Below are 21,460 nucleotides of genomic sequence, written 5' to 3'. Positions count from 1 at the left end.
CAACTCCTTCTGTCTTCAGAGTGTTCACCGCCTGAAAAAGTGCATCGGTTCGCTCGAGGGGCGGAGATGTTCTGAAGAAACGAGTTGGAGGACGAGAGCTGAACTCTATCCTGTAACCGTGAGACAGAATGTCTCTCACCCATCGGTCTTGGACATGTGGCCACCAGGCGTCGCCAAAGCGGGAGAGCCTGCCACCGACCGAGGATGCGGTTTGGGGAGGCCGAAAGTCATGAGGAGGCCGCCTTGGAGACGGTGCCTCCGGCGGTCTTTGGAGGACGTGACTTAGACCGCCATACATGAGAGGTCCTCTGGCCCTTCTGAGGCCTGTTGGACGAGGAGGATTGGGATCTGGCTGAGGGCCGAAAGGACCGAAACCTCGCTTGAATTTTCCGTTGCTGAGGTCTGTTTGGTTTGGACTGGGGTAAGGACGAAGGGAATTTTGTTACTTACCGTAAATTCCTTTTCTTCTAGCTCCTATTGGGAGACCCAGACGACTGGTGTATAGCACTGCCTCCGGAGGCCACACAAAGCATTACACTAAAAAGTGTAAGGCCCCTCCCCTTCTGGCTATACACCCCCCGTGGGATCACGGGCTGCTCAGTTTTAGTGCTAAAGCAAGAAGGAGGAAAGCCAATAACTGGTTTAAACAAATTCACTCCGAAGTAACATCGGAGAACTGAAAACCGTTCAACATGAACAACATGTGTACCCGAAAAACCAAAAATCCCGAAGGACAACAGGGCGGGTGCTGGGTCTCCCAATAGGAGCTAGAAGAAAAGGAATTTACGGTAAGTAACAAAATTCCCTTCTTCTTCGGCGCTCCATTGGGAGACCCAGACGATTGGGACGTCCAAAAGCAGTCCCTGGGTGGGTAAAGAAATACCTCATGTTAGAGCTGCAAGACAGCCCTCCCCTACGGGGAGGCAACTGCCGCCAGCAGGACTCTTCTACCTAGGCTGGCGTCCGCCGACGCATAGGTATGCACCTGATAATGTTTGGTGAAAGTGTGCAGACTCGACCAGGTAGCTGCCTGGCACACCTGTTGAGCCGTAGCCTGGTGTCGTAAAGCCCAGGACGCACCCACGGCTCTGGTTGAGTGGGCCTTCAGCCCTGACGGAACCGGAAGCCCCGCAGAACGGTAGGCTTCAAGAATTGGTTCTTTGATCCATCGAGCCAGGGTGGCTTTGGAAGCCTGCGACCCTTTGCGCTTACCAGCGACAAGGACAAAGAGTGCATCCGAGCGGCGCAGGGGCGCCGTGCGGGAAATGTAGATTCTGAGTGCTCTCACCAGATCTAACAAATGCAAATCCTTTTCATACCGATGAACTGGATGAGGACAAAAGGATGGCAAGGAGATATCCTGATTAAGATGAAAAGAGGATACTACCTTAGGGAGAAACTCCTGAATGGGGCGCAGCACTACCTTGTCCTGGTGGAACACCAGGAAGGGTGCCTTGGATGACAGCGCTGCTAGCTCAGACACTCTCCGAAGAGACGTGACCGCTACCAGAAAAGCCACTTTCTGTGAGAGTCGAGAAAGTGACACATCCTTCAGAGGCTCGAAGGGCGGCTTCTGGAGAGCAACTAGTACCCTGTTTAGATCCCATGGATCTAATGGCCGCCTGTACGGAGGGACGATATGACAAACGCCCTGCAGGAACGTGCGCACTTTAGAAAGTCGTGCTAGACGCCTCTGAAAAAACACGGATAGTGCCGAGACTTGCCCTTTAAGGGAGCCGAGCGACAAGCCCTTTTCCAACCCAGCTTGCAGGAAGGAAAGAAGAGTAGGTAACTCGAATGGCCAGGGGGATACTCCTTGTGCAGAGCACCAGGATAAGAAAATCCTCCACGTTCTATGGTAGATCTTAGCAGACGTTGACTTCCTAGCCTGTCTCATGGTGGCAACAACCCCTTGGGATAATCCTGAAGACGCTAGGATCCAGGATTCAATGGCCACACAGTCAGGTTCAGGGCCGCAGAATTCCGATGGAAAAACGGCCCTTGGGACAGTAAGTCTGGTCGGTCTGGTAGTGCCCACGGTTGGCCGACCGTGAGATGCCACAGATCCGGATACCACGACCTCCTCGGCCAGTCTGGGGCGACGAGTATGACGCGGCTGCAATCGGATCTGATCTTGCGTAGCACTCTGGGCAAGAGTGCCAGAGGTGGAAACACATAAGGGAGCCGGAACTGCGACCAATCTTGCACTAGGGCGTCTGCCGCTAGAGCTCTTTGATCGCGAGACCGCGCCATGAAGGCCGGAACTTTGTTGTTGTGCCGAGACGCCATTAGGTCGACGTCCGGCACCCCCCAGCGGCGACAGATTTCCTGAAACACGTCCGGGTGAAGGGACCATTCCCCTGCGTCCATGCCCTGGCGACTGAGGAAGTCTGCTTCCCAGTTTTCTACGCCCGGGATGTGAACTGCGGATATGGTGGATGCTCTGTCCTCCACCCACATCAGAATCCGCCGGACTTCCTGGAAGGCTTGCCGACTGCGTGTCCCTCCTTGGTGGTTGATGTATGCCACCGCTGTGGAGTTGTCCGACTGAATTCGGATCTGCTTTCCTTCCAGCCACTGCTGGAAGGCTAGTAGGGCAAGATACACTGCCCTGATTTCCAGAACATTGATCTGAAGGGTGGACTCCTGCTGAGTCCACGTCCCTTGAGCCCTGTGGTGTAGAAACACTGCTCCCCACCCTGACAGACTCGCGTCTGTCGTGACCACCGCCCAGGATGGGGGTAGGAAGGATCTTCCCTGTGACAATGAGGTGGGACGAAGCCACCACTGAAGAGAGTCCTTGGCCGTCTGGGAAAGGGAGACTTCCCTGTCCAGGGATGTTGACTTCCCGTCCCATTGGCGGAGAATGTCCCACTGAAGTGGGCGCAGATGAAACTGCGCAAACGGGACTGCCTCCATTGCTGCCACCATCTTCCCTAGGAAGTGCATGAGGCGCCTTAAGGGGTGCGACTGACTTTGAAGGAGAGCCTGCACCCCCGTCTGTAGTGACCGCTGCTTGTCCAGCGGAAGCTTCACTATCGCTGAGAGAGTATGAAACTCCATGCCAAGATACGTTAGTGATTGGGTCGGTGACAGATGCGACTTTGAGAAGTTGATGATCCACCCAAACGTCTGGAGAGTCTCCAGCGCAACATTCAGGCTGAGTTGGCATGCCTCTTGAGAGGGTGCTTTGACAAGTAGATCGTCCAAGTAAGGGATCACTGAGTGTCCCTGAGAGTGCAAGACTGCTACCACTGCCGCCATGACCTTGGTGAAAACCCGTGGGGCTGTCGCCAGGCCAAATGGCAGAGCTACGAACTGAAGATGGTCGTCTCCTATCACGAAGCGTAGAAAGCGTTGGTGCTCTGTAGCAATCGGCACGTGGAGATAAGCATCTTTGATGTCTATTGATGCAAGGAAATCTCCTTGAGACATTGAGGCAATGACTGAGCGGAGGGATTCCATCCGGAACCGCCTGGCGTTCACATGCTTGTTGAGCAGTTTTAGGTCCAGAACAGGACGGAATGAGCCGTCCTTTTTTGGCACCACAAAGAGATTGGAGTAAAAACCTTGCCCTTGTTCCCGAAGAGGAACAGGGACCACCACTCCTTCTGCTCTTAGAGAATCCACTGCCTGCAGAAGGGCATCTGCTCGGTCGGGATGTGGGGAAGTTCTGAAGAACCGAGGCGGAGGACGAGAACTGAACTCTATCCTGTACCCGTGAGACAAAATGTCTGTTACCCACCGGTCCTTGACCTGTGGCAGCCAAATGTCGCAAAAGCGGGAGAGCCTGCCACCGACCGAGGATGCGGAGGGAGGAGGCCGAAAGTCATGAGGCAGCCGCCTTGGAAGCGGTACCTCCGGTTGCTTTCTTGGGGCGTGATTGAGCCCGCCAGGAATCAGAGCTCCTTTGCTCTTTCTGAGTCCCCTTGGACGAGGAGAATTGGGGCTTGCCCGAGCCTCGAAAGGACTGAAACTTCGACTGCCACTTCCTCTGTTGAGGTTTGCTTGACCTGGGCTGGGGTAAGGAAGAGTCCTTACCCTTGGACTGTTTAATGATTTCCGCCAATTGCTCGCCAAACAGTCTGTCTCCAGATAATGGCAAGCTGGTTAAACATTTTTTAGAAGCAGAATCTGCTTTCCATTCTTTTAACCACAAGGCTCTGCGCAAAACCACAGAGTTGGCGGACGCCATTGAGGTACGGCTCGTGGAGTCCAGTACCGCATTGATAGCGTAGGTCGCAAACGCAGACATTTGCGTAGTTAAGGACGCCACTTGTGGCACTGCTGGACGTATGATAGAGTCCACCTGTGCCAGACCAGCTGAAATAGCTTGGAGAGCCCACACGGCCGCGAATGCTGGAGCAAACGACGCGCCGATAGCTTCATAGACAGATTTCAACCAAAGGTCCATCTGTCTGTCATTGGCATCTTTAAGTGAAGCCCCATCCTCTACTGCGACTAAGGATCTAGCCGCAAGCCTGGATATTGGGGGATCCACCTTTGGACACTGGGTCCAGCGTTTGACCACGTCAGGGGGAAAGGGATAACGTGTATCCTTAAGACGTTTGGAGAAACGCTTGTCTGGATAAGCGTGGTGTTTCTGGACTGATTCTCTGAAGTCAGCGTGGTCCAGAAAAGTACTCAGTTTACGCTTGGGATACCGGAAATGGAACTTCTCCTGCTGTGCAGCTGCCTCCTCTGCTGAAGGGGCTGGGGGAGAAATATCCAACAGCCTATTGATGGCCGCTATGAGGTCATCTACCATGGCGTCACCATCAGGCGTATCCAGATTGAGTGCGGTCTCAGGACTAGACTCCTGATCACCCACCTCTGTCTCATCATATAGAGACCCTTCTCGCTGAGACCCTGAGCAGCGTGATGACGTGGAGGGTCTCTCCCAGCGAGCCCGCTTAGGCCGCCTGGGACTGTCATCCGAGTCAGAGTCCTCAGCCTGTGATGCCTGGGACCCCCTTGAAGTACGGATTAGTTCCAACTGAGGGGGACCGGGGGGCATAGACACAGCAGTGTCCATGGTCTGAGCCACTGGCCTGGACTGCAAGGTCTCCAGGATTTTTGTCATAGTCACAGACATTTTATCAGCAAAAACTGCAAATTCTGTCCCCGTCACCGGGGCAGGGTTCACAGGCGTCTCTGCCTGGGCCACTATCACCATAGACTCTGGCTGACGAAGTGCCACCGGGATCGAACATTGCACACAATGGGGGTCGTTGGAGCCTGCCGGTAGATTAGCCCCACATGCTGTACAAGCAGTGTATACAGCCTGTGCCTTGGCACCCCTGCGTTTTGTGGATGACATGTTGTTGTCTCCTCAGAGCAATATAGGGTATAAAGCCAAGAAGCGACCTTACAGTGCAATATACATATATATCTGGTACAGGAAAAAAGTACACCAAATAAACACTGTGGCACTAGTGGGGCCAGCACGAATGTGCTGCTTACCGCCCGCTTAACGCGGGTGTGTGGTCGCCAGAAATCCCTAGTCTGGGTCTCCCAGAGCCTGTGTCCGTCCTCCAGCCAGACTGCATGCAGGAATGGCTGCCGGCGTCTGTGGAGGGGGGGGGGGGGCGGGCCCTGGGCGTGCTCAGACAAAGTGCGGGAAACTTGCGTCCCACTGTGCCCAGTGAGAGGGCTGGAGCATGTAAATAAGGCTCCAGCCCTCGGCGCTGACGATTGCCCAGCGTCTGTCCCTTTCCCTGATTGACAGGGTGGGGGCGGGAACGAAGCGGAGCTAAGCCGCAAAAGCCGGGGACTAGATTTAGAAGCGCCGCCGTCGTAAAAGCACGGTCGGCGCTAAGTCCCCGGCGCACTACAAGTCCCAGCCGCGCCGCCGCTCCGGGTAGTTCCCAATACATAAAGTCACTCAGCTAAGCTGCAGTGACTCCAACCCCAGCGCGCAGCGCTACTGTCCCCGGCGCACTAGCACACCCAGCAAGTCTGGAGTGTGCTGTGCCTGTCTGTACGGGGACACAGAGTACCTGAATGTTGCAGGGCCTTGTCCCTGAACGGTACCCAGCTCCGTATCCGGCAGGTTCTATGGGTCTGTGGATGGAGCCCGGCCTCAGGGTGTGGGGGCCGGTAAGATCCCACTTCCTCAGAGCCCCTCAGGGGGATGGGGAAGGAAAACAGCATGTGGGCTCCAGCCTCCGTACCCGCAATGGGTACCTCAACCTTACAAACCACAAGTGGGGTGAGAAGGGAGCATGCTGGGGGCCCTATATGGGCCCTCTTTTCTTCCATCCGATATAGTCAGCAGCTACTGCTGACTAAACAGTGGAGCTATGCGTGGATGTCTGACCTCCTTCGCACAAAGCTTGAAAACTGAGCAGCCCGTGATCCCACGGGGGGTGTATAGCCAGAAGGGGAGGGGCCTTACACTTTTTAGTGTAATGCTTTGTGTGGCCTCCGGAGGCAGTGCTATACACCAATCGTCTGGGTCTCCCAATGGAGCGCCGAAGAAGAGTCCTTTCCCTTGGATTGCTTAATAATTTCATCCAATCGCTCGCCAAACAATCGGTCGCCAGAAAATGGTAAACCGGTTAAGAACTTCTTGGAAGCAGAGTCTGCCTTCCATTCGCGTAGCCACATGGCCCTGCGGACTGCCACCGAATTGGCGGATGCTACCGCTGTACGGCTAGCAGAGTCCAGGACGGCATTCATGGCGTAGGATGAAAATACTGACGCCTGAGAAGTCAAAGACGCTACTTGCGGAGCAGAGGTACGTGTGACCGCATTAATCTCAGACAGACAAGCTGAGATAGCTTGGAGTGCCCACACGGCTGCAAAGGCCGGGGCAAAAGACGCGCCTGTGGCTTCATAGATGGATTTCATTAGGAGCTCTATCTGCCTGTCAGTGGCATCCTTGAGCGATGAACCGTCAGCCACTGATACTACGGATCTAGCCGCCAGTCTAGAGACTGGAGGATCCACCTTGGGACATTGAGCCCAACCCTTAACTACGTCAGAGGGGAAGGGGTAACGTGTGTCATTAAGGCGCTTAGTAAAGCGCTTGTCCGGAAAAGCTCTGTGCTTCTGGACAGCATCTCTGAAGTTAGAGTGATCGAAAAAAGCACTCCATGTACATTTGGGAAACCTAAACTGGTGTTTCTCCTGCTGTGAAGCAGACTCCTCAACAGGTGGAGTTGGGGGAGAAAGATCTAGCACCTGGTTGATGGACGCTATAAGGTCATTTACTATGGCGTCCCCTTCAGGTGTATCAAGATTGAGAGCAACGTCAGGGTCAGAGCCCTGAGCTGCGACCTCCGCTTCATCCTTTAGAGAGTCCTCAAGCTGAGACCCCGAACAGCGTGATGAAGTCGGGGAAGATTCCCAGCGAGCCCGCTTAGCCGGTCTGGGACTGCGGTCCGTGCCGGAGTCCTCCACGTGATACCTAGGGGCCACCCCGGGAGCACGCTGCGGCGCAGACCGAGAGGGGCCTGGGGACGATGACCCCGCAGTGCCCGGGGCCTGTGTAAGAGCAGGTCTGGACTGCAAGGCTTCTAGTATCTTAGCAGACCATTTGTCCATAGACTGAGCCATGGATTGTGAAAGTGACTCAGAGAGTTTCTCAGCTAAAACTGCAAACTCTGTCCCTGCCACCTGGACAGGGGAAGCCGGCGGTTCTACTTGAGCCGAGGGTCCCACCAGTGCCCGAGGCTCCGGCTGAGCGAGTGCCACAGGGCCCGAGCATTGCTCACAGTGAGGGTAGGTGGAACCTGCAGGTAGCATAGCCGCACAAGAGGTACAGGTTGCAAAATAACCCTGTGTCTTGGCACCCTTGCTCCTTGTGAACGACATGCTGTTGTCTCCTAGGAGAGTGATCACTGAGGGTATATAGCCAAAAGCAAAACAATGCGGCCGAACAGAGAAATATATATATATATATATATATATACACACACACTTCGGGACCCTAGGGGGACCAGCACCGGGGTGGCTTACCGACCGCCCAGAGCGGTGTGTGTCCACCAGATTCCCTGCCTTGGGTCTCCCAGAGCTGCAGCCAGAAGTCCTCCACCGGCAGAATGTGTTTAAAACATGGCTGCCGGCGTTCTCAGGGGAGGAGGGAGCCGTGGGCGGCGACTAATAAAGTGCGGGAATCTGGTGCCCCACAGTGATCAGTGAGGGGGGAGGAGGACACCTAAAGTGTGCTCCAGCCCTCACTGTCGACGTCAGATCGACCGTCCCGCCCTTACCCCTGACTGGCAGGCCCGGGGGCTGGAGTTATGGCACTAGGCCGCATGAAGCCGGGGACTAAATTTAATACCGCGGCCGGCAAACAGGCGCGGTCGGCGCGGTAGTCCCGGTCGTCATAAAAATACAGCAGCCGCTGCAGCGTCTGAGACGAAGTACTCCATGCGCCGTCCCCAAGGGGACACAGAGTACCTTTAGATGCAGGGCCTGTCCCTGATGATACTCAGTCTTCTGTCCGTCAGATTCCCACAGGGGCTGCGGAGGGAGCCCGGTCCCAGTGCCTGGATGACTGGTTAGGATCCCACTTCCCCAGAGCCTCTAAGGGATGGGGAAGGAAAACGGCATGTGGCTCCAGCCTTTGTACCCGCAATGGGTACCTCAACCTTAACAGCACCGCCGACTCAGTGGGGTGAGAAGGGAGCATGCCGGGGGCCCTGTGGGGGCCCTCTTTTCTTCCATCCGATACAATCAGCAGCTGCTGCTGACTAAAATGGGAGCTCGAGTGAATGTGTGCCTCCTTCAACACAAAGCATAAAACTGAGGAGCCCGTGATGCACGGGAGGGTGTATAGGCAGAGGGGAGGGGTTACACTTTTTAAAGTGTAATACTTTGTGTGGCCTCCAGAGGCAGAAGCTATACACCCAATTGTCTGGGTCTCCCAATGGAGCGACAAAGAAAGGATCATAGTTTCATTTTGTAAGCAATTCAGTAGACTCCCCCACTTCCCATTACAAGCTGCCACAGTGGTCACAATACTATAAGCGCTGCTGCCGAGCTCCCAGTATCCTGTAGTCATGTCTACAGGTCCTTGGGCAAGATTCCGGCCAATGTACAAGACGTGATGGCCACTGAAAATACATCATTTTATCCTGAAGCCCAAACCACTGACACACACCACTACTGCAACACCAGAGCATAAAGGAATGAGGTCATGAAGGCCACCTGTGCCATACATTGTCTCCACTAGTTTCTATCTTACAAATCTGGGTTCTTCCTAAGTTTTAAATTACCTCCCAGTGTAGAAACCTCCCAGTGTGAAAGCACATAACCCAGACCATCAGTAAAAGGATTATTTCGGAGCTGCTCACTTCTGCATCGGGAGGTAAGCGTTACCGGTGACGTCATATCTAGACATATGTGCATAAGCATCAAGTATCATTGGAATAGGACAGGTGTGCAATCCCTGCTGCTGGTGGCTGGTGCACGCGAGCCAGAAGAGATCCATAGACGCAACACCACTTGCCTCGCTGAACTCCGGATGACGAAGTGAGTAGAGCCAAAATAATAATTTAAAGGGTCTCTGTCAGCCCAGAATGACCGTGCAAACCAAATACAGCCGCTTGTGAATCATGGTGGGGCCAAACATTTAAGTCCACCTTCCCATCAGCTTGTTTTCCATCTCCTTTCTTCTCTGGCTCTGAGGCCAGAGCTGTCAATCAAAGAAGAGAGCGGTGGAGACTGAGGAAAACCAAGCAGGTGGGTAGGTGCACTTAAAGGGAACCAAACATCAGGATTTTCGTGTATAAGCTGCAGCCAGTGCAGTACTGGCACTATCATGCACAGTGTGTACATACCATCAGGGGGCAGCTCGGGTGTTTAGGCAGCGAAATCCAACTTTATAAAGTTTGAAATTTCGTGCACTTTTTGATTGACGTGTGCACCTCTGCAGATAATGTCCGGGCGGGTTATGCAGGAGTTCCCCGTCCCCCCAACAGCCTGTTCCTCCCTCTCTCCTGATGTCCGGGCGGGTTATGCACGTGTTCCCCGCCCCCCGCACCGCCTGTTCCTCCCTCCCTCCCTCTGGCTGTATGTAAATATCTAATCTTCAGAAACATGGCGCCGGAGTGGGCCTCTGCGCATAGCGCTTATCTACGGCGCCATGTTTCTGAAGCCCCCGCATTACACAACTTGCTGTCTGATAGGGCGGCGCATGCGCCCTCGTTTCTTCACAGCCCGTTGTGACCGCAGGAGCGCGCGCGATTAGAACAGGACAGAACAGCTGCCCGGAGGACGCGATTACCTGCTGCTCCTGTATCGTGCCGCCCCAGGACACCGGGCCAACACACCAGCCGGTGTGACATCGCTGTGGCGCCGCCCTCTCAGACACCAAGTTGTGTAATGCGGGGGCTTCAGAAACATGGCGCCGGAGATAAGCGCTATGCGCAGAGGCCCACTCCGGCGCCATGTTTCTGAAGATTAGATATTTACATACAGCCAGAGGGAGGGAGGGAGGGAGGAACAGGCGGCGCGGGGGGGCGGGGAACACGTGCATAACCCGCCCGGACATCAGGAGAGAGGGAGGAACAGGCTGGTGGGGGGGCGGGGAACTCCTGCATAACCCGCCCGGACATTATCTGCAGAGGTGCACACGTCAATCAAAAAGTGCACGAAATTTCAAACTTTATAAAATTGTATTTCACTGCCTAAACACCCGAGCTGCCCCCTGATGGTACGTACACACTGTGCATGATAGTGCCAGTACTGCACTGGCTGCAGCTTATACACGAAAATCCTGATGTTTGGTTCCCTTTAAATGATTGTCCCCACCATGATTCACTGAGTGTTTGGACTTTGTTTGAACAGTTATTCTGTGCTGACAGAGACTCTTTAAAAACCGACGATAACAAAAGAGCATTTTACCTGAAGTCTGGCAGGCTCAGCTGCAGCTTCTTTCGAGCCTTATTTCTTGTGATGTAGTTGGTGGCTGAACCACGCTCATACTGAAAGAGACAAAAAATAATTCAACATTAGCAGCCATGAATAAACATTCATTGTGCAGGATCATCCGACAGGAGAATGGTAATAGCTCCGCAGTTGCCACCTAAGGCTGGTTTCACACTACGTCTTTTTAACATCCGTCAAAAACGTTTTTTTAACGGAAGTACGGATCCTGTGCAAATCCGTTTTCATGTCAATGCATTTTCAATGGACTTTCGTCCACCTGCGTTTGCGTCCGTTAGACGCAGGATCCGTCCTTTTGCGTTATTTTAACATGTTTCAAAAACGCAACATGTAGCGTTTTTGAGCTCCGTCCAAATACTGCAAATTGCTGGATCCTGACTATAACGCACGCAAACGTAGGTGAACGTTGCATGCTGATAGACAGGATCCTGCATTTGGACTGAGCATGCCCAGACAGTACTTTGCATGGCCGGAAACAGGGGGTGTCTGTCTGTCTCTCTCTCTCTCTCTCTCTCTCTCCCCCTCCCTCTCTCTCTCTCCCCCTCCCTCTCTCTCTCCCCCTCCCTCTCTCTCTCTCCCCCTCCCTCCCTCTCTCTCTCTCCCCCTCCCTCTCTCTCTCTCTCTCCCCCTCCCTCTCTCTCTCTCTCTCCCCCTCCCTCTCTCTCTCTCTCTCCCCCTCCCTCTCTCTCTCTCTCTCCCCCTCCCTCTCTCTCTCTCTCCCCCTCCCTCTCTCTCTCTCTCCCCCTCCCTCTCTCTCTCCCCCTCCCTCTCTCTCTCTCTCCCCCTCCCTCTCTCTCTCTCTCTCCCCCTCCCTCTCTCTCTCTCCCCCTCCCTCTCTCTCTCTCCCCCTCCCTCTCTCTCTCTCCCCCTCCCTCTCTCTCTCTCCCCCTCCCTCTCTCTCTCTCCCCCTCCCTCTCTCCCCCTCCCTCTCTCTCTCTCCCCCTCCCTCTCTCTCTCTCCCCCTCCCTCTCTCTCTCTCCCCCTCCCTCTCTCTCTCTCTCCCCCTCCCTCTCTCTCTCTCCCCCTCCCTCTCTCTCTCTCTCCCCCTCCCTCTCTCCCCCTCCCCCTCCCCCTCCCTCTCCCCCTCCCTCTCTCTCTCTCCCCCTCCCTCTCTCTCTCTCTCTCCCCCTCCCTCTCTCCCCCTCCCTCTCTCTCTCTCCCCCTCCCTCTCTCTCTCTCCCCCTCCCTCTCTCTCTCTCTCCCCCTCCCTCTCTCTCTCTCTCCCCCTCCCTCTCTCTCTCTCCCCCTCCCTCTCTCTCTCTCCCCCTCCCTCTCTCCCTCTCTCCCCCTCCCCCTCCCTCTCTCCCCCTCCCTCTCCCTCTCTCCCCCTCCCTCTCTCTCTCTCCCCCTCCCTCTCTCTCTCTCCCCCTCCCTCTCTCTCTCTCCCCTTCCCTCTCTCTCTCTCCCCCTCCCTCTCTCTCTCTCCCCCTCCCTCTCTCTCTCTCCCCCTCCCTCTCTCTCTCTCCCCCTCCCTCTCTCTCTCTCCCCCTCCCTCTCTCTCTCTCCCCCTCCCTCTCTCTCTCTCCCCCTCCCTCTCTCTCTCTCCCCCTCCCTCTCTCTCTCTCCCCCTCCCTCTCTCTCTCTCCCCCTCCCTCTCTCTCTCTCCCCCTCCCTCTCTCTCTCTCCCCCTCCCTCTCCCTCTCTCTCCCTCTCTCTCCCCCTCTCTCCCCCTCTCTCCCCCTCTCTCCCCCTCTCCCGTGCAAGCAGCCCGGCTCCGACTCGTAACCAAGATAAATATCGGGTATCCAAGGCCGATGTTTACCTTAGTTACCAGCGTCTGCAGCTGTCAGAAGCCTCCTCCCACTCTAGTTACCCTCACTCCCGATCACATGACTACAATGCACGCCCCGAAACATCCACTGCAGGATCCTGCAAAATAACATATGCGTTTGCATACGTTATTTGCTATAAAAGCAGGATCCGTACTTCCGTTAAAAAAACGTTTTCAACGGATGTTAAAAAGACGTAGTGTGAAACCAGCCTTAAAGTTACATTTCCGGGAAAAATACTAGAGGAACAGCACAAGGCAGAGGTCTAAGAAAAGTGGCTGAGAATTGCCAGTTTTAATATGTGTAGCTCCATTAGATAAAGCAGAATGGCTAATATGGGGGCAGCGGTGACACTCTTGCCTGCCAGTGCTGGGGTTTGGGGTCTCCTATCACACTCTTACAGCACTTTGATAGGGAACTTCGATTGTGAGCCCTAATGAAACAGTGATTGTCTGTAATATGATGGTGCCATGTAAGCAAAATAAATAACGTTCTCATTACCTTTGCATGGAACAAACAGATGTCATCATGAGGGTCTTTACCTATTCTACTACAATAACCCCTTCTTCACCCAGATAGGTGAACTGATTATTGGCAGCCTGATCTTTCCGGTCAGCAGCTTCCATAGATATTACATGGCCCCTGTGACCAGTATACACAAACCTCAGCAATGAAGAGTTCTAAGCGAAAAATACAAAAACCAGGAGGTGAACATGCACCCGACTGGCTGCTCCTCACACCAATAAGTCCTCTTTCACACTGCGTTCCTCTCCACCATTCCCATCAGGACTTCTGTCCAAACCCTCAGCAAAACGGGTTTCAGACACCCAGACGCAGTCTACTATGTCTTGGTGTCCGCCTCCAATAGGCGTATACTCCCGAAAATGGTGCATGCAGAGCACACGGCCATTCTCTCTCCACAATTATAATCAGTAGCTCGTTGGCGTATATGTCTGAATCCCATTTTCCGGTGGGTTCGGACTGAAGCCCCTACGGGACCAGTTTACGGGAGAGGAACAAAGTGTAAAAGCGGCCTAACTTTTGGGGATTTTAATCTCCAGATAATTATTTACCACACACGCCGCTCTATACCCCGGGGACATATACACACACACACCGCTCTATACCCCGGGGACATATATATACACACACACACACACACACGCCGCTCTATACCCCGGGGACATATACACACACACACACACACACACACGCCGCTCTATACCCCGGGGACATACATACATACACACGCCGCTCTATACCCCGGGGACATATACACACACACACACGCCGCTCTATACCCCGGGGACATATACACACACGCCGCTCTATACCCCGGGGACATATATACACACACACACGCCGCTCTATACCCCGGGGACATATATACACACACACACACACACGCCGCTCTATACCCCGGGGACATATATACACACACACACGCCGCTCTATACCCCGGGGACATATATACACACACGCCGCTCTATACCCCGGGGACATATACACACACGCCGCTCTATACCCCGGGGACATATATACACACACACACACGCCGCTCTATACCCCGGGGACATATATACACACACACACACGCCGCTCTATACCCCGGGGACATATATACACACACACACACACACGCCGCTCTATACCCCGGGGACATATATACACACACACACGCCGCTCTATACCCCGGGGACATATATACACACACACACGCCGCTCTATACCCCGGGGACATATATACACACACACACACGCCGCTCTATACCCCGGGGACATATATACACACACACACGCCGCTCTATACCCCGGGGACATATATACACACACACACGCCGCTCTATACCCCGGGGACATATATACACACACACACGCCGCTCTATACCCCGGGGACATATATACACACACACACGCCGCTCTATACCCCGGGGACATATATACACACACACACGCCGCTCTATACCCCGGGGACATATACACACACGCCGCTCTATACCCCGGGGACATATACACACACGCCGCTCTATACCCCGGGGACATATACACACACGCCGCTCTATACCCTGGGGACATATATACACACACACACGCCGCTCTATACCCCGGGGACATATATACACACACACACGCCGCTCTATACCCCGGGGACATATATACACACACACACACACACACACACGCCGCTCTATACCCCGGGGACATATACACACACGCCGCTCTATACCCCGGGGACATATACACACACACACACACACACACACGCCGCTCTATACCCCGGGGACATATATACACACACACACACACGCCGCTCTATACCCCGGGGACATATATACACACACACACGCCGCTCTATACCCCGGGGACATATATACACACACACACACGCCGCTCTATACCCCGGGGACATATATACACACACACACGCCGCTCTATACCCCGGGGACATATATACACACACACACACACACGCCGCTCTATACCCCGGGGACATATATACACACACACACGCCGCTCTATACCCCGGGGACATATATATACACACACACACGCCGCTCTATACCCCGGGGACATATATATACACACACACACGCCGCTCTATACCCCGGGGACATATATATACACACACACACGCCGCTCTATACCCCGGGGACATATATACACACACACACGCCGCTCTATACCCCGGGGACATATATACACACACACACGCCGCTCTATACCCCGGGGACATATACACACACGCCGCTCTATACCCCGGGGACATATATACACACACACACGCCGCTCTATACCCCGGGGACATATATACACACACACACGCCGCTCTATACCCCGGGGACATATACACACACGCCGCTCTATACCCCGGGGACATATACACACACGCCGCTCTATACCCCGGGGACATATACACACACGCCGCTCTATACCCCGGGGACATATACACACACGCCGCTCTATACCCCGGGGACATATACACACACGCCGCTCTATACCCCGGGGACATATACACACACGCCGCTCTATACCCCGGGGACATATACACACACGCCGCTCTATACCCCGGGGACATATACACACACGCCGCTCTATACCCCGGGGACATATACACACACGCCGCTCTATACCCCGGGGACATATACACACACGCCGCTCTATACCCCGGGGACATATACACACACGCCGCTCTATACCCCGGGGACATATACACACACGCCGCTCTATACCCCGGGGACATATACACACACACACACCGCTCTATACCCCGGGGACATATACACACACACACACCGCTCTATACCCCGGGGACATATACACACACACACACCGCTCTATACCCCGGGGACATATACACACACGCCGCTCTATACCCCGGGGACATATACACACACGCCGCTCTATACCCCGGGGACATATATACACACACACACGCCGCTCTATACCCCGGGGACATATACACACACACACGCCGCTCTATACCCCGGGGACATATACACACACACACGCCGCTCTATACCCCGGGGACATATACACACACACACGCCGCTCTATACCCCGGGGACATATACACACACACGCCGCTCTATACCCCGGGGACATATATACACACACACACACACACGCCGCTCTATACCCCGGGGACATATATACACACACACACACACACGCCGCTCTATACCCCGGGGACATATATACACACACACACACGCCGCTCTATACCCCGGGGACATATACACACACACACGCCGCTCTATACCCCGGGGACATATACACACACACACACGCCGCTCTATACCCCGGGGACATATACACACACACACGCCGCTCTATACCCCGGGGACATATACCAGGGCTGTGGAGTCGGAGTCGTGGAGTCGGAGTCGGAGCTCATTTTGGTGGAGTCGGAGTCAGAGTCGGTATAAAATGCACCGACTCCGACTCCTAAAATATATAAGAAATTGGGGACAGGAGTGCAATGCAGAATGTGCTGAATATTTTACTAAATAATAACATTTAGTATAATGCTTATATTTAAGTGAAACATTTAATGTAGTACAATGTGAACATCAGACATTTAATTGTTTTTATGATACAATAATCAAGATATTCGGATAGAACATAAAATATTTATTGGAATACAACTTTAGAACACAAAAAACTAATAAATTGTAAATATGTAATATATATATATATATATATATATATATATATATATATATATATATATATATATATATTACATATACACAGTGTATATACACACACAAGATATATATGTAATCTACTGTATATTACATAGTGTATTACATATTTACAATTTATTACAGTTTGTGTTCTAAAGTTGTATTCCAATAAATATATTTTAAGTTCTATCCAAATATCTTGATTATTGTATCATAAAAATTATTAAATGTCTGATGTTCACATACACATATTCATGCACTACAATAAATTTTTCACCTAACTTTAAGCAATATATGTAGGAGTCGGAGTCGGAGCCGGGTCGGAGTCGGAGCCGGAGTCGGTGCAAGACAATTTGAGGAGTCGGAGTCGAAGGTTTGGCTTACCGACTCCACAGCCCTGACATATACACACACGCCGCTCTATACCCCGGGGACATATACACACACGCCGCTCTATACCCCGGGGACATATACACACACGCCGCTCTATACCCCGGGGACATATACACACACGCCGCTCTATACCCCGGGGACATATACACACACGCCGCTCTATACCCCGGGGACATATACACACACGCCGCTCTATACCCCGGGGACATATACACACACACACACCGCTCTATACCCCGGGGACATATACACACACGCCGCTCTATACCCCGGGGACATATATACACACACACACGCCGCTCTATACCCCGGGGACATATACACACACACACGCTGCTCTATACCCCGGGGACATATATACACACACGCCGCTCTATACCCCGGGGACATATACACACACACACACGCCGCTCTATACCCCGGGGACATATACACACACACACACGCCGCTCTATACCCCGGGGACATATATACACACACACACACGCCGCTCTATACCCCGGGGACATATATACACACACACACGCCGCTCTATACCCCGGGGACATATATACACACACACACGCCGCTCTATACCCTGGGGACATATATACACACACACACGCCGCTCTATACCCCGGGGACATATATACACACACACACGCCGCTCTATACCCCGGGGACATATACACACACACACGCCGCTCTATACCCCGGGGACATATACACACACACACGCCGCTCTATACCCCGGGGACATATACACACACACACGCCGCTCTATACCCCGGGGACATATACACACACTCCGCTCTATACCCCGGGGACATATACACACACACACGCCGCTCTATACCCCGGGGACATATACACACACACACGCCGCTCTATACCCCGGGGACATATACACACACGCCGCTCTATACCCCAGGGACATATACACACACGCCGCTCTATACCCCGGGGACATAAACACACACACACACACACGCCGCTCTATACCCCGGGGACATATATGTATGCAGATCTATACCCCAGGTGCCTACACACAGATATATACATGTAAATACACACACGTCCTCCGAGTATCAGGCATCACGGTGTGTGAGCCTGAGGTGAGCACAGGGCCCCCGGCCTACACATCACGCTCTGCTCGCTGTGACACATACACATGCATTGGACACGGATCTTTTCTACCTTTTTCTTTTCCAATCCTCCCATCACTTCTGATCGCCGCAGTCCTCTCCGGAACTTCACACGTGTGTTCCGCACGCTGCTCTACGAAGGACCCCAACAAGTGAGGTCAGCAATGCTGAAGACACCACAGGCCTGTAGCAAAACACTGACAGGCACTAGGATAGACAGCAGTAAAAGGCCCCGCACTTCCGCTGACACTTGCGGCGTGTGGTATGACACCGGAAGTGACGTGAGCGCGCCAATGTTTTTCATATGCTGGCTGTCATGGCGCCGCGCGGGTCCATGTGACTTGTCCTCCACAGTCTATGCACAGCATAATGTGAGAGCACCGGGCGGGCTCCGGATGACCGGCCCACATGTGGCTGAGCGCCATGATGCGATGTGCGGCTCTCGGTAAGGGCTTTGCACGTGTCCTCACACAGGCTCGGCTGATGCATGGCGTCGCCCCCGCCGGATTCTCCCGTAGACACTTTAAGAAGGACCTTATATCCATACTTGATGGCTCCATGGTCCCCGTGCCCGTCACAGAGATCCGCCAGTATCTCCGAGACAGCAACATCTCCTTCCATGACGGCTACAGCTGCCTGCACGTCCGCAGCCCCTTCTCCCCTAACAAAGACAACCTGCTCTTCATTGACAAGACCACAGGGAGGTTTCTGTGCAAGGACTCCCTGCTGGAGGGCACCTGGGAGGACTTCAAGGACAGCATGCACCTGCTCCTCAAGGAGGGCTGCTCCTTCCTCAGCCCGGACACCATGGCCAGCTACCTGGAGGACAGCGACTGTGAGGATGGAGAAAGGCAGGTGCACAGCATGGAGATCAGCAGGATCTGGAATAAGGCCGTGTGGTTCCATGATCTGGAGGACGAGGATGCGCAGCTGATTAAGACCATGTTTAACATCTCCAAGATAACCAACAATACCCTGAAGAAGTTCGGGGTGAAGTGTTTCCAGCCTACCAAAAGTCTAGTGTTCCCGTGGTACAACCCACGCGATCTTTCCATGAAAGGGTTAAAGTTGTTGTCCGCCGTGTGTCAGGCGGATGTAGTCAGTTACATTGATACGGTTTACCCCAGTCCTACTCACTACCATAATCTATTTGGTATTACAGTAATGGGCAAGAAGGACACAGAGGTGGTGATCACTAGCCAAGAAGTGGATAGTCTGGCTGTTCACCAGGCCACGGGGGTAACCACTGTAACCTTGCCTCGTGGAATAAATTGTTTCCCCCCTGTTCTTTTGCCGTATCTCGAACAGTTTAAGCGCATCACCCTGTGGCTTGGTGATGACCTGCGCGCTTGGGAAGCCTCAAAACTATTCTCTCGAAAGCTAAGTGTCAAGAGGTGTTCTCTTATACGGCCCGGAGATAAACAGCCGAGCCCACTGAAGGCGTTAAATCTTGGGCTTAACCTAAATAAACTCCTCAAGGCGTCTCTTCCAGCCAGCCACAAGTCCATCATTTCATTCCGTCAGCTCAGGAGTGATGTGTTCAGCCAGCTGGAGAATATAGAGCAGGTTGCAGGGGTGAAATGGACACGATTCCCTGAAATGAACAAGCTGCTTAAAGGCCACCGGAATGGGGAACTGACAGTATTTACAGGTAAAGCTCCAGTGATCTGGGTTTCAAAGCAAAAGATTGTTGTAGTGTTAAATAAATTGACATTAATGTACTCTAATGGCCTTCAGCTTGATCTTCATCTATGGCGACTTGCTGAATGAACTCTTTGTAGGAAGATCGGTCTTGTGCAAGCCTAGATAGGTCCACCAGGGTCTTCTCTGCCATTTCTTGATTGTATCTAGCCATCGGGTTCCTGGTCTGCCTATTCGCCTTGTTCCTTCTATTTTTCCGACCATGATGTCCTCCCTGCTTATTTGCTCTCTATGTATGATGTGTCCAAAGTATGCAAGTCGTAGGTTGGTGATCCTTGCTTAGTGACATGTCTGAGTTCATTTGTTCCAAAATTGTTGTTTGTTCTCTTTTGCCATCCATGGTTTTGATAACATCCTTTGTTAGCATCACATTCAAAGGCGTTGATCCTTCTTGTCTTGTTTCTTTATTGTCCAGGTTTTGCAACAATTTGTGATTATAGAACATACCAGACTACGTACGAGCCGTATCTTTGCCATCAGTGAAATGTTCCTTGATTTGAGAACATTGTCCAGTGACTTAATTGTTGATTTGTCCATAGCTATTCTCCTACTGACTTATAATGTGGGTGATGCACCTTGGGTGATCATTGATCCTAATAGGCTGAAGTCTTCTAACTTCCAGTTGATCGCTGTCCATCTCAAATGTGTCCCGGTCATACCGGTCAGTAGTCAATATCCTTGTTTTCTTTATATTGAGTAGGAGTCCCATGTTTGAGCTTTCCATCTTGACACTCCAAAAAAATCTTGAAAGGTAATCCGTCACCAGTTTTTGGGCCTATAAGCTGCGGCCACCACCACTGGGCTCATAAATACAGCATGTTAGAATGTTGTATATAAGAGCCCAGGCCGCTATGTAGAACATACACACTTTATATTACTCACCTAAACGGTCGCTCCGTTGCACACGTCAGATGAGTGGCGCCGTTCTCCGGGACAGGCGCCTCCCCTTGGTCTTCCATATTCTGAAGCCGCAGTGCATGACGCGTCTACGTCATACACACTCGCAGACATTTAGGTACTGCGCAGGCGCACTTTGATCTGCCCTGCTCAGGGCAGATCAAAGTATTTTAGTGCCTGCGCAGGACCTCAATGCCTGCGAGTGTGTATGTGACCTCATGGTGACAGGATGCAGCCTAGTCTGATGCTTCGTTCTACTTTGAACCATATGCCGTGTCAGTTTTCCGTACAAACCTTTTGCTTCTTGGTTGATGTAAAGGTTCCTGATGAGGCTGATCAGATGGTTTCTCACACTCATAGGCGGGCTTTGCACACTACGACATCGCAGGTGCGATGTCGGTGGGGTCAAATTGAAAGTGACGCACATCCGGCATTTCATGCGACATCGTAGTGTGTAAAGCCTAGATGATACGATTAACGAGCGCAAAATCGT

At 52.9% G+C, this 21,460-nt stretch overlaps 2 protein-coding genes across 3 annotated transcripts in view; one reads left to right on the top strand and one right to left on the bottom strand.

Moving 5' to 3' along the window:
• Positions 1-18,536, bottom strand: part of PES1 (pescadillo ribosomal biogenesis factor 1) — a 110,848-nt gene extending 92,312 nt beyond the window's left edge. Inside the window, exons 1-2 of one of the 2 annotated variants that reach the window (XM_075341501.1) lie at positions 18,422-18,536; positions 10,855-10,934 (exon numbers count right to left, since the gene is read on the bottom strand). In XM_075341501.1, coding sequence (XP_075197616.1) covers positions 10,855-10,934; positions 18,422-18,445 — 104 coding nt within the window. In that variant the 5' untranslated portion in view covers positions 18,446-18,536. The remainder of the gene's footprint in view (positions 1-10,854; positions 10,935-18,421) is intronic. The other variant, XM_075341506.1, reaches the window with a different exon arrangement.
• Positions 18,537-18,689: 153 nt separating this feature from the next.
• The window catches only part of TWNK (twinkle mtDNA helicase), a 49,105-nt gene continuing 46,334 nt past the window's right edge, over positions 18,690-21,460 (top strand). The window contains exon 1 of the mRNA XM_075341494.1: positions 18,690-20,020. Coding sequence (XP_075197609.1) covers positions 18,778-20,020 — 1,243 coding nt within the window. The 5' untranslated portion in view covers positions 18,690-18,777. The remainder of the gene's footprint in view (positions 20,021-21,460) is intronic.

This window comes from Anomaloglossus baeobatrachus, chromosome 1 (assembly GCF_048569485.1).
Source record: "Anomaloglossus baeobatrachus isolate aAnoBae1 chromosome 1, aAnoBae1.hap1, whole genome shotgun sequence".
Lineage (NCBI taxonomy): Eukaryota > Metazoa > Chordata > Amphibia > Anura > Aromobatidae > Anomaloglossus > Anomaloglossus baeobatrachus.
This window is presented reverse-complemented; position numbering and strand designations above follow the sequence as displayed.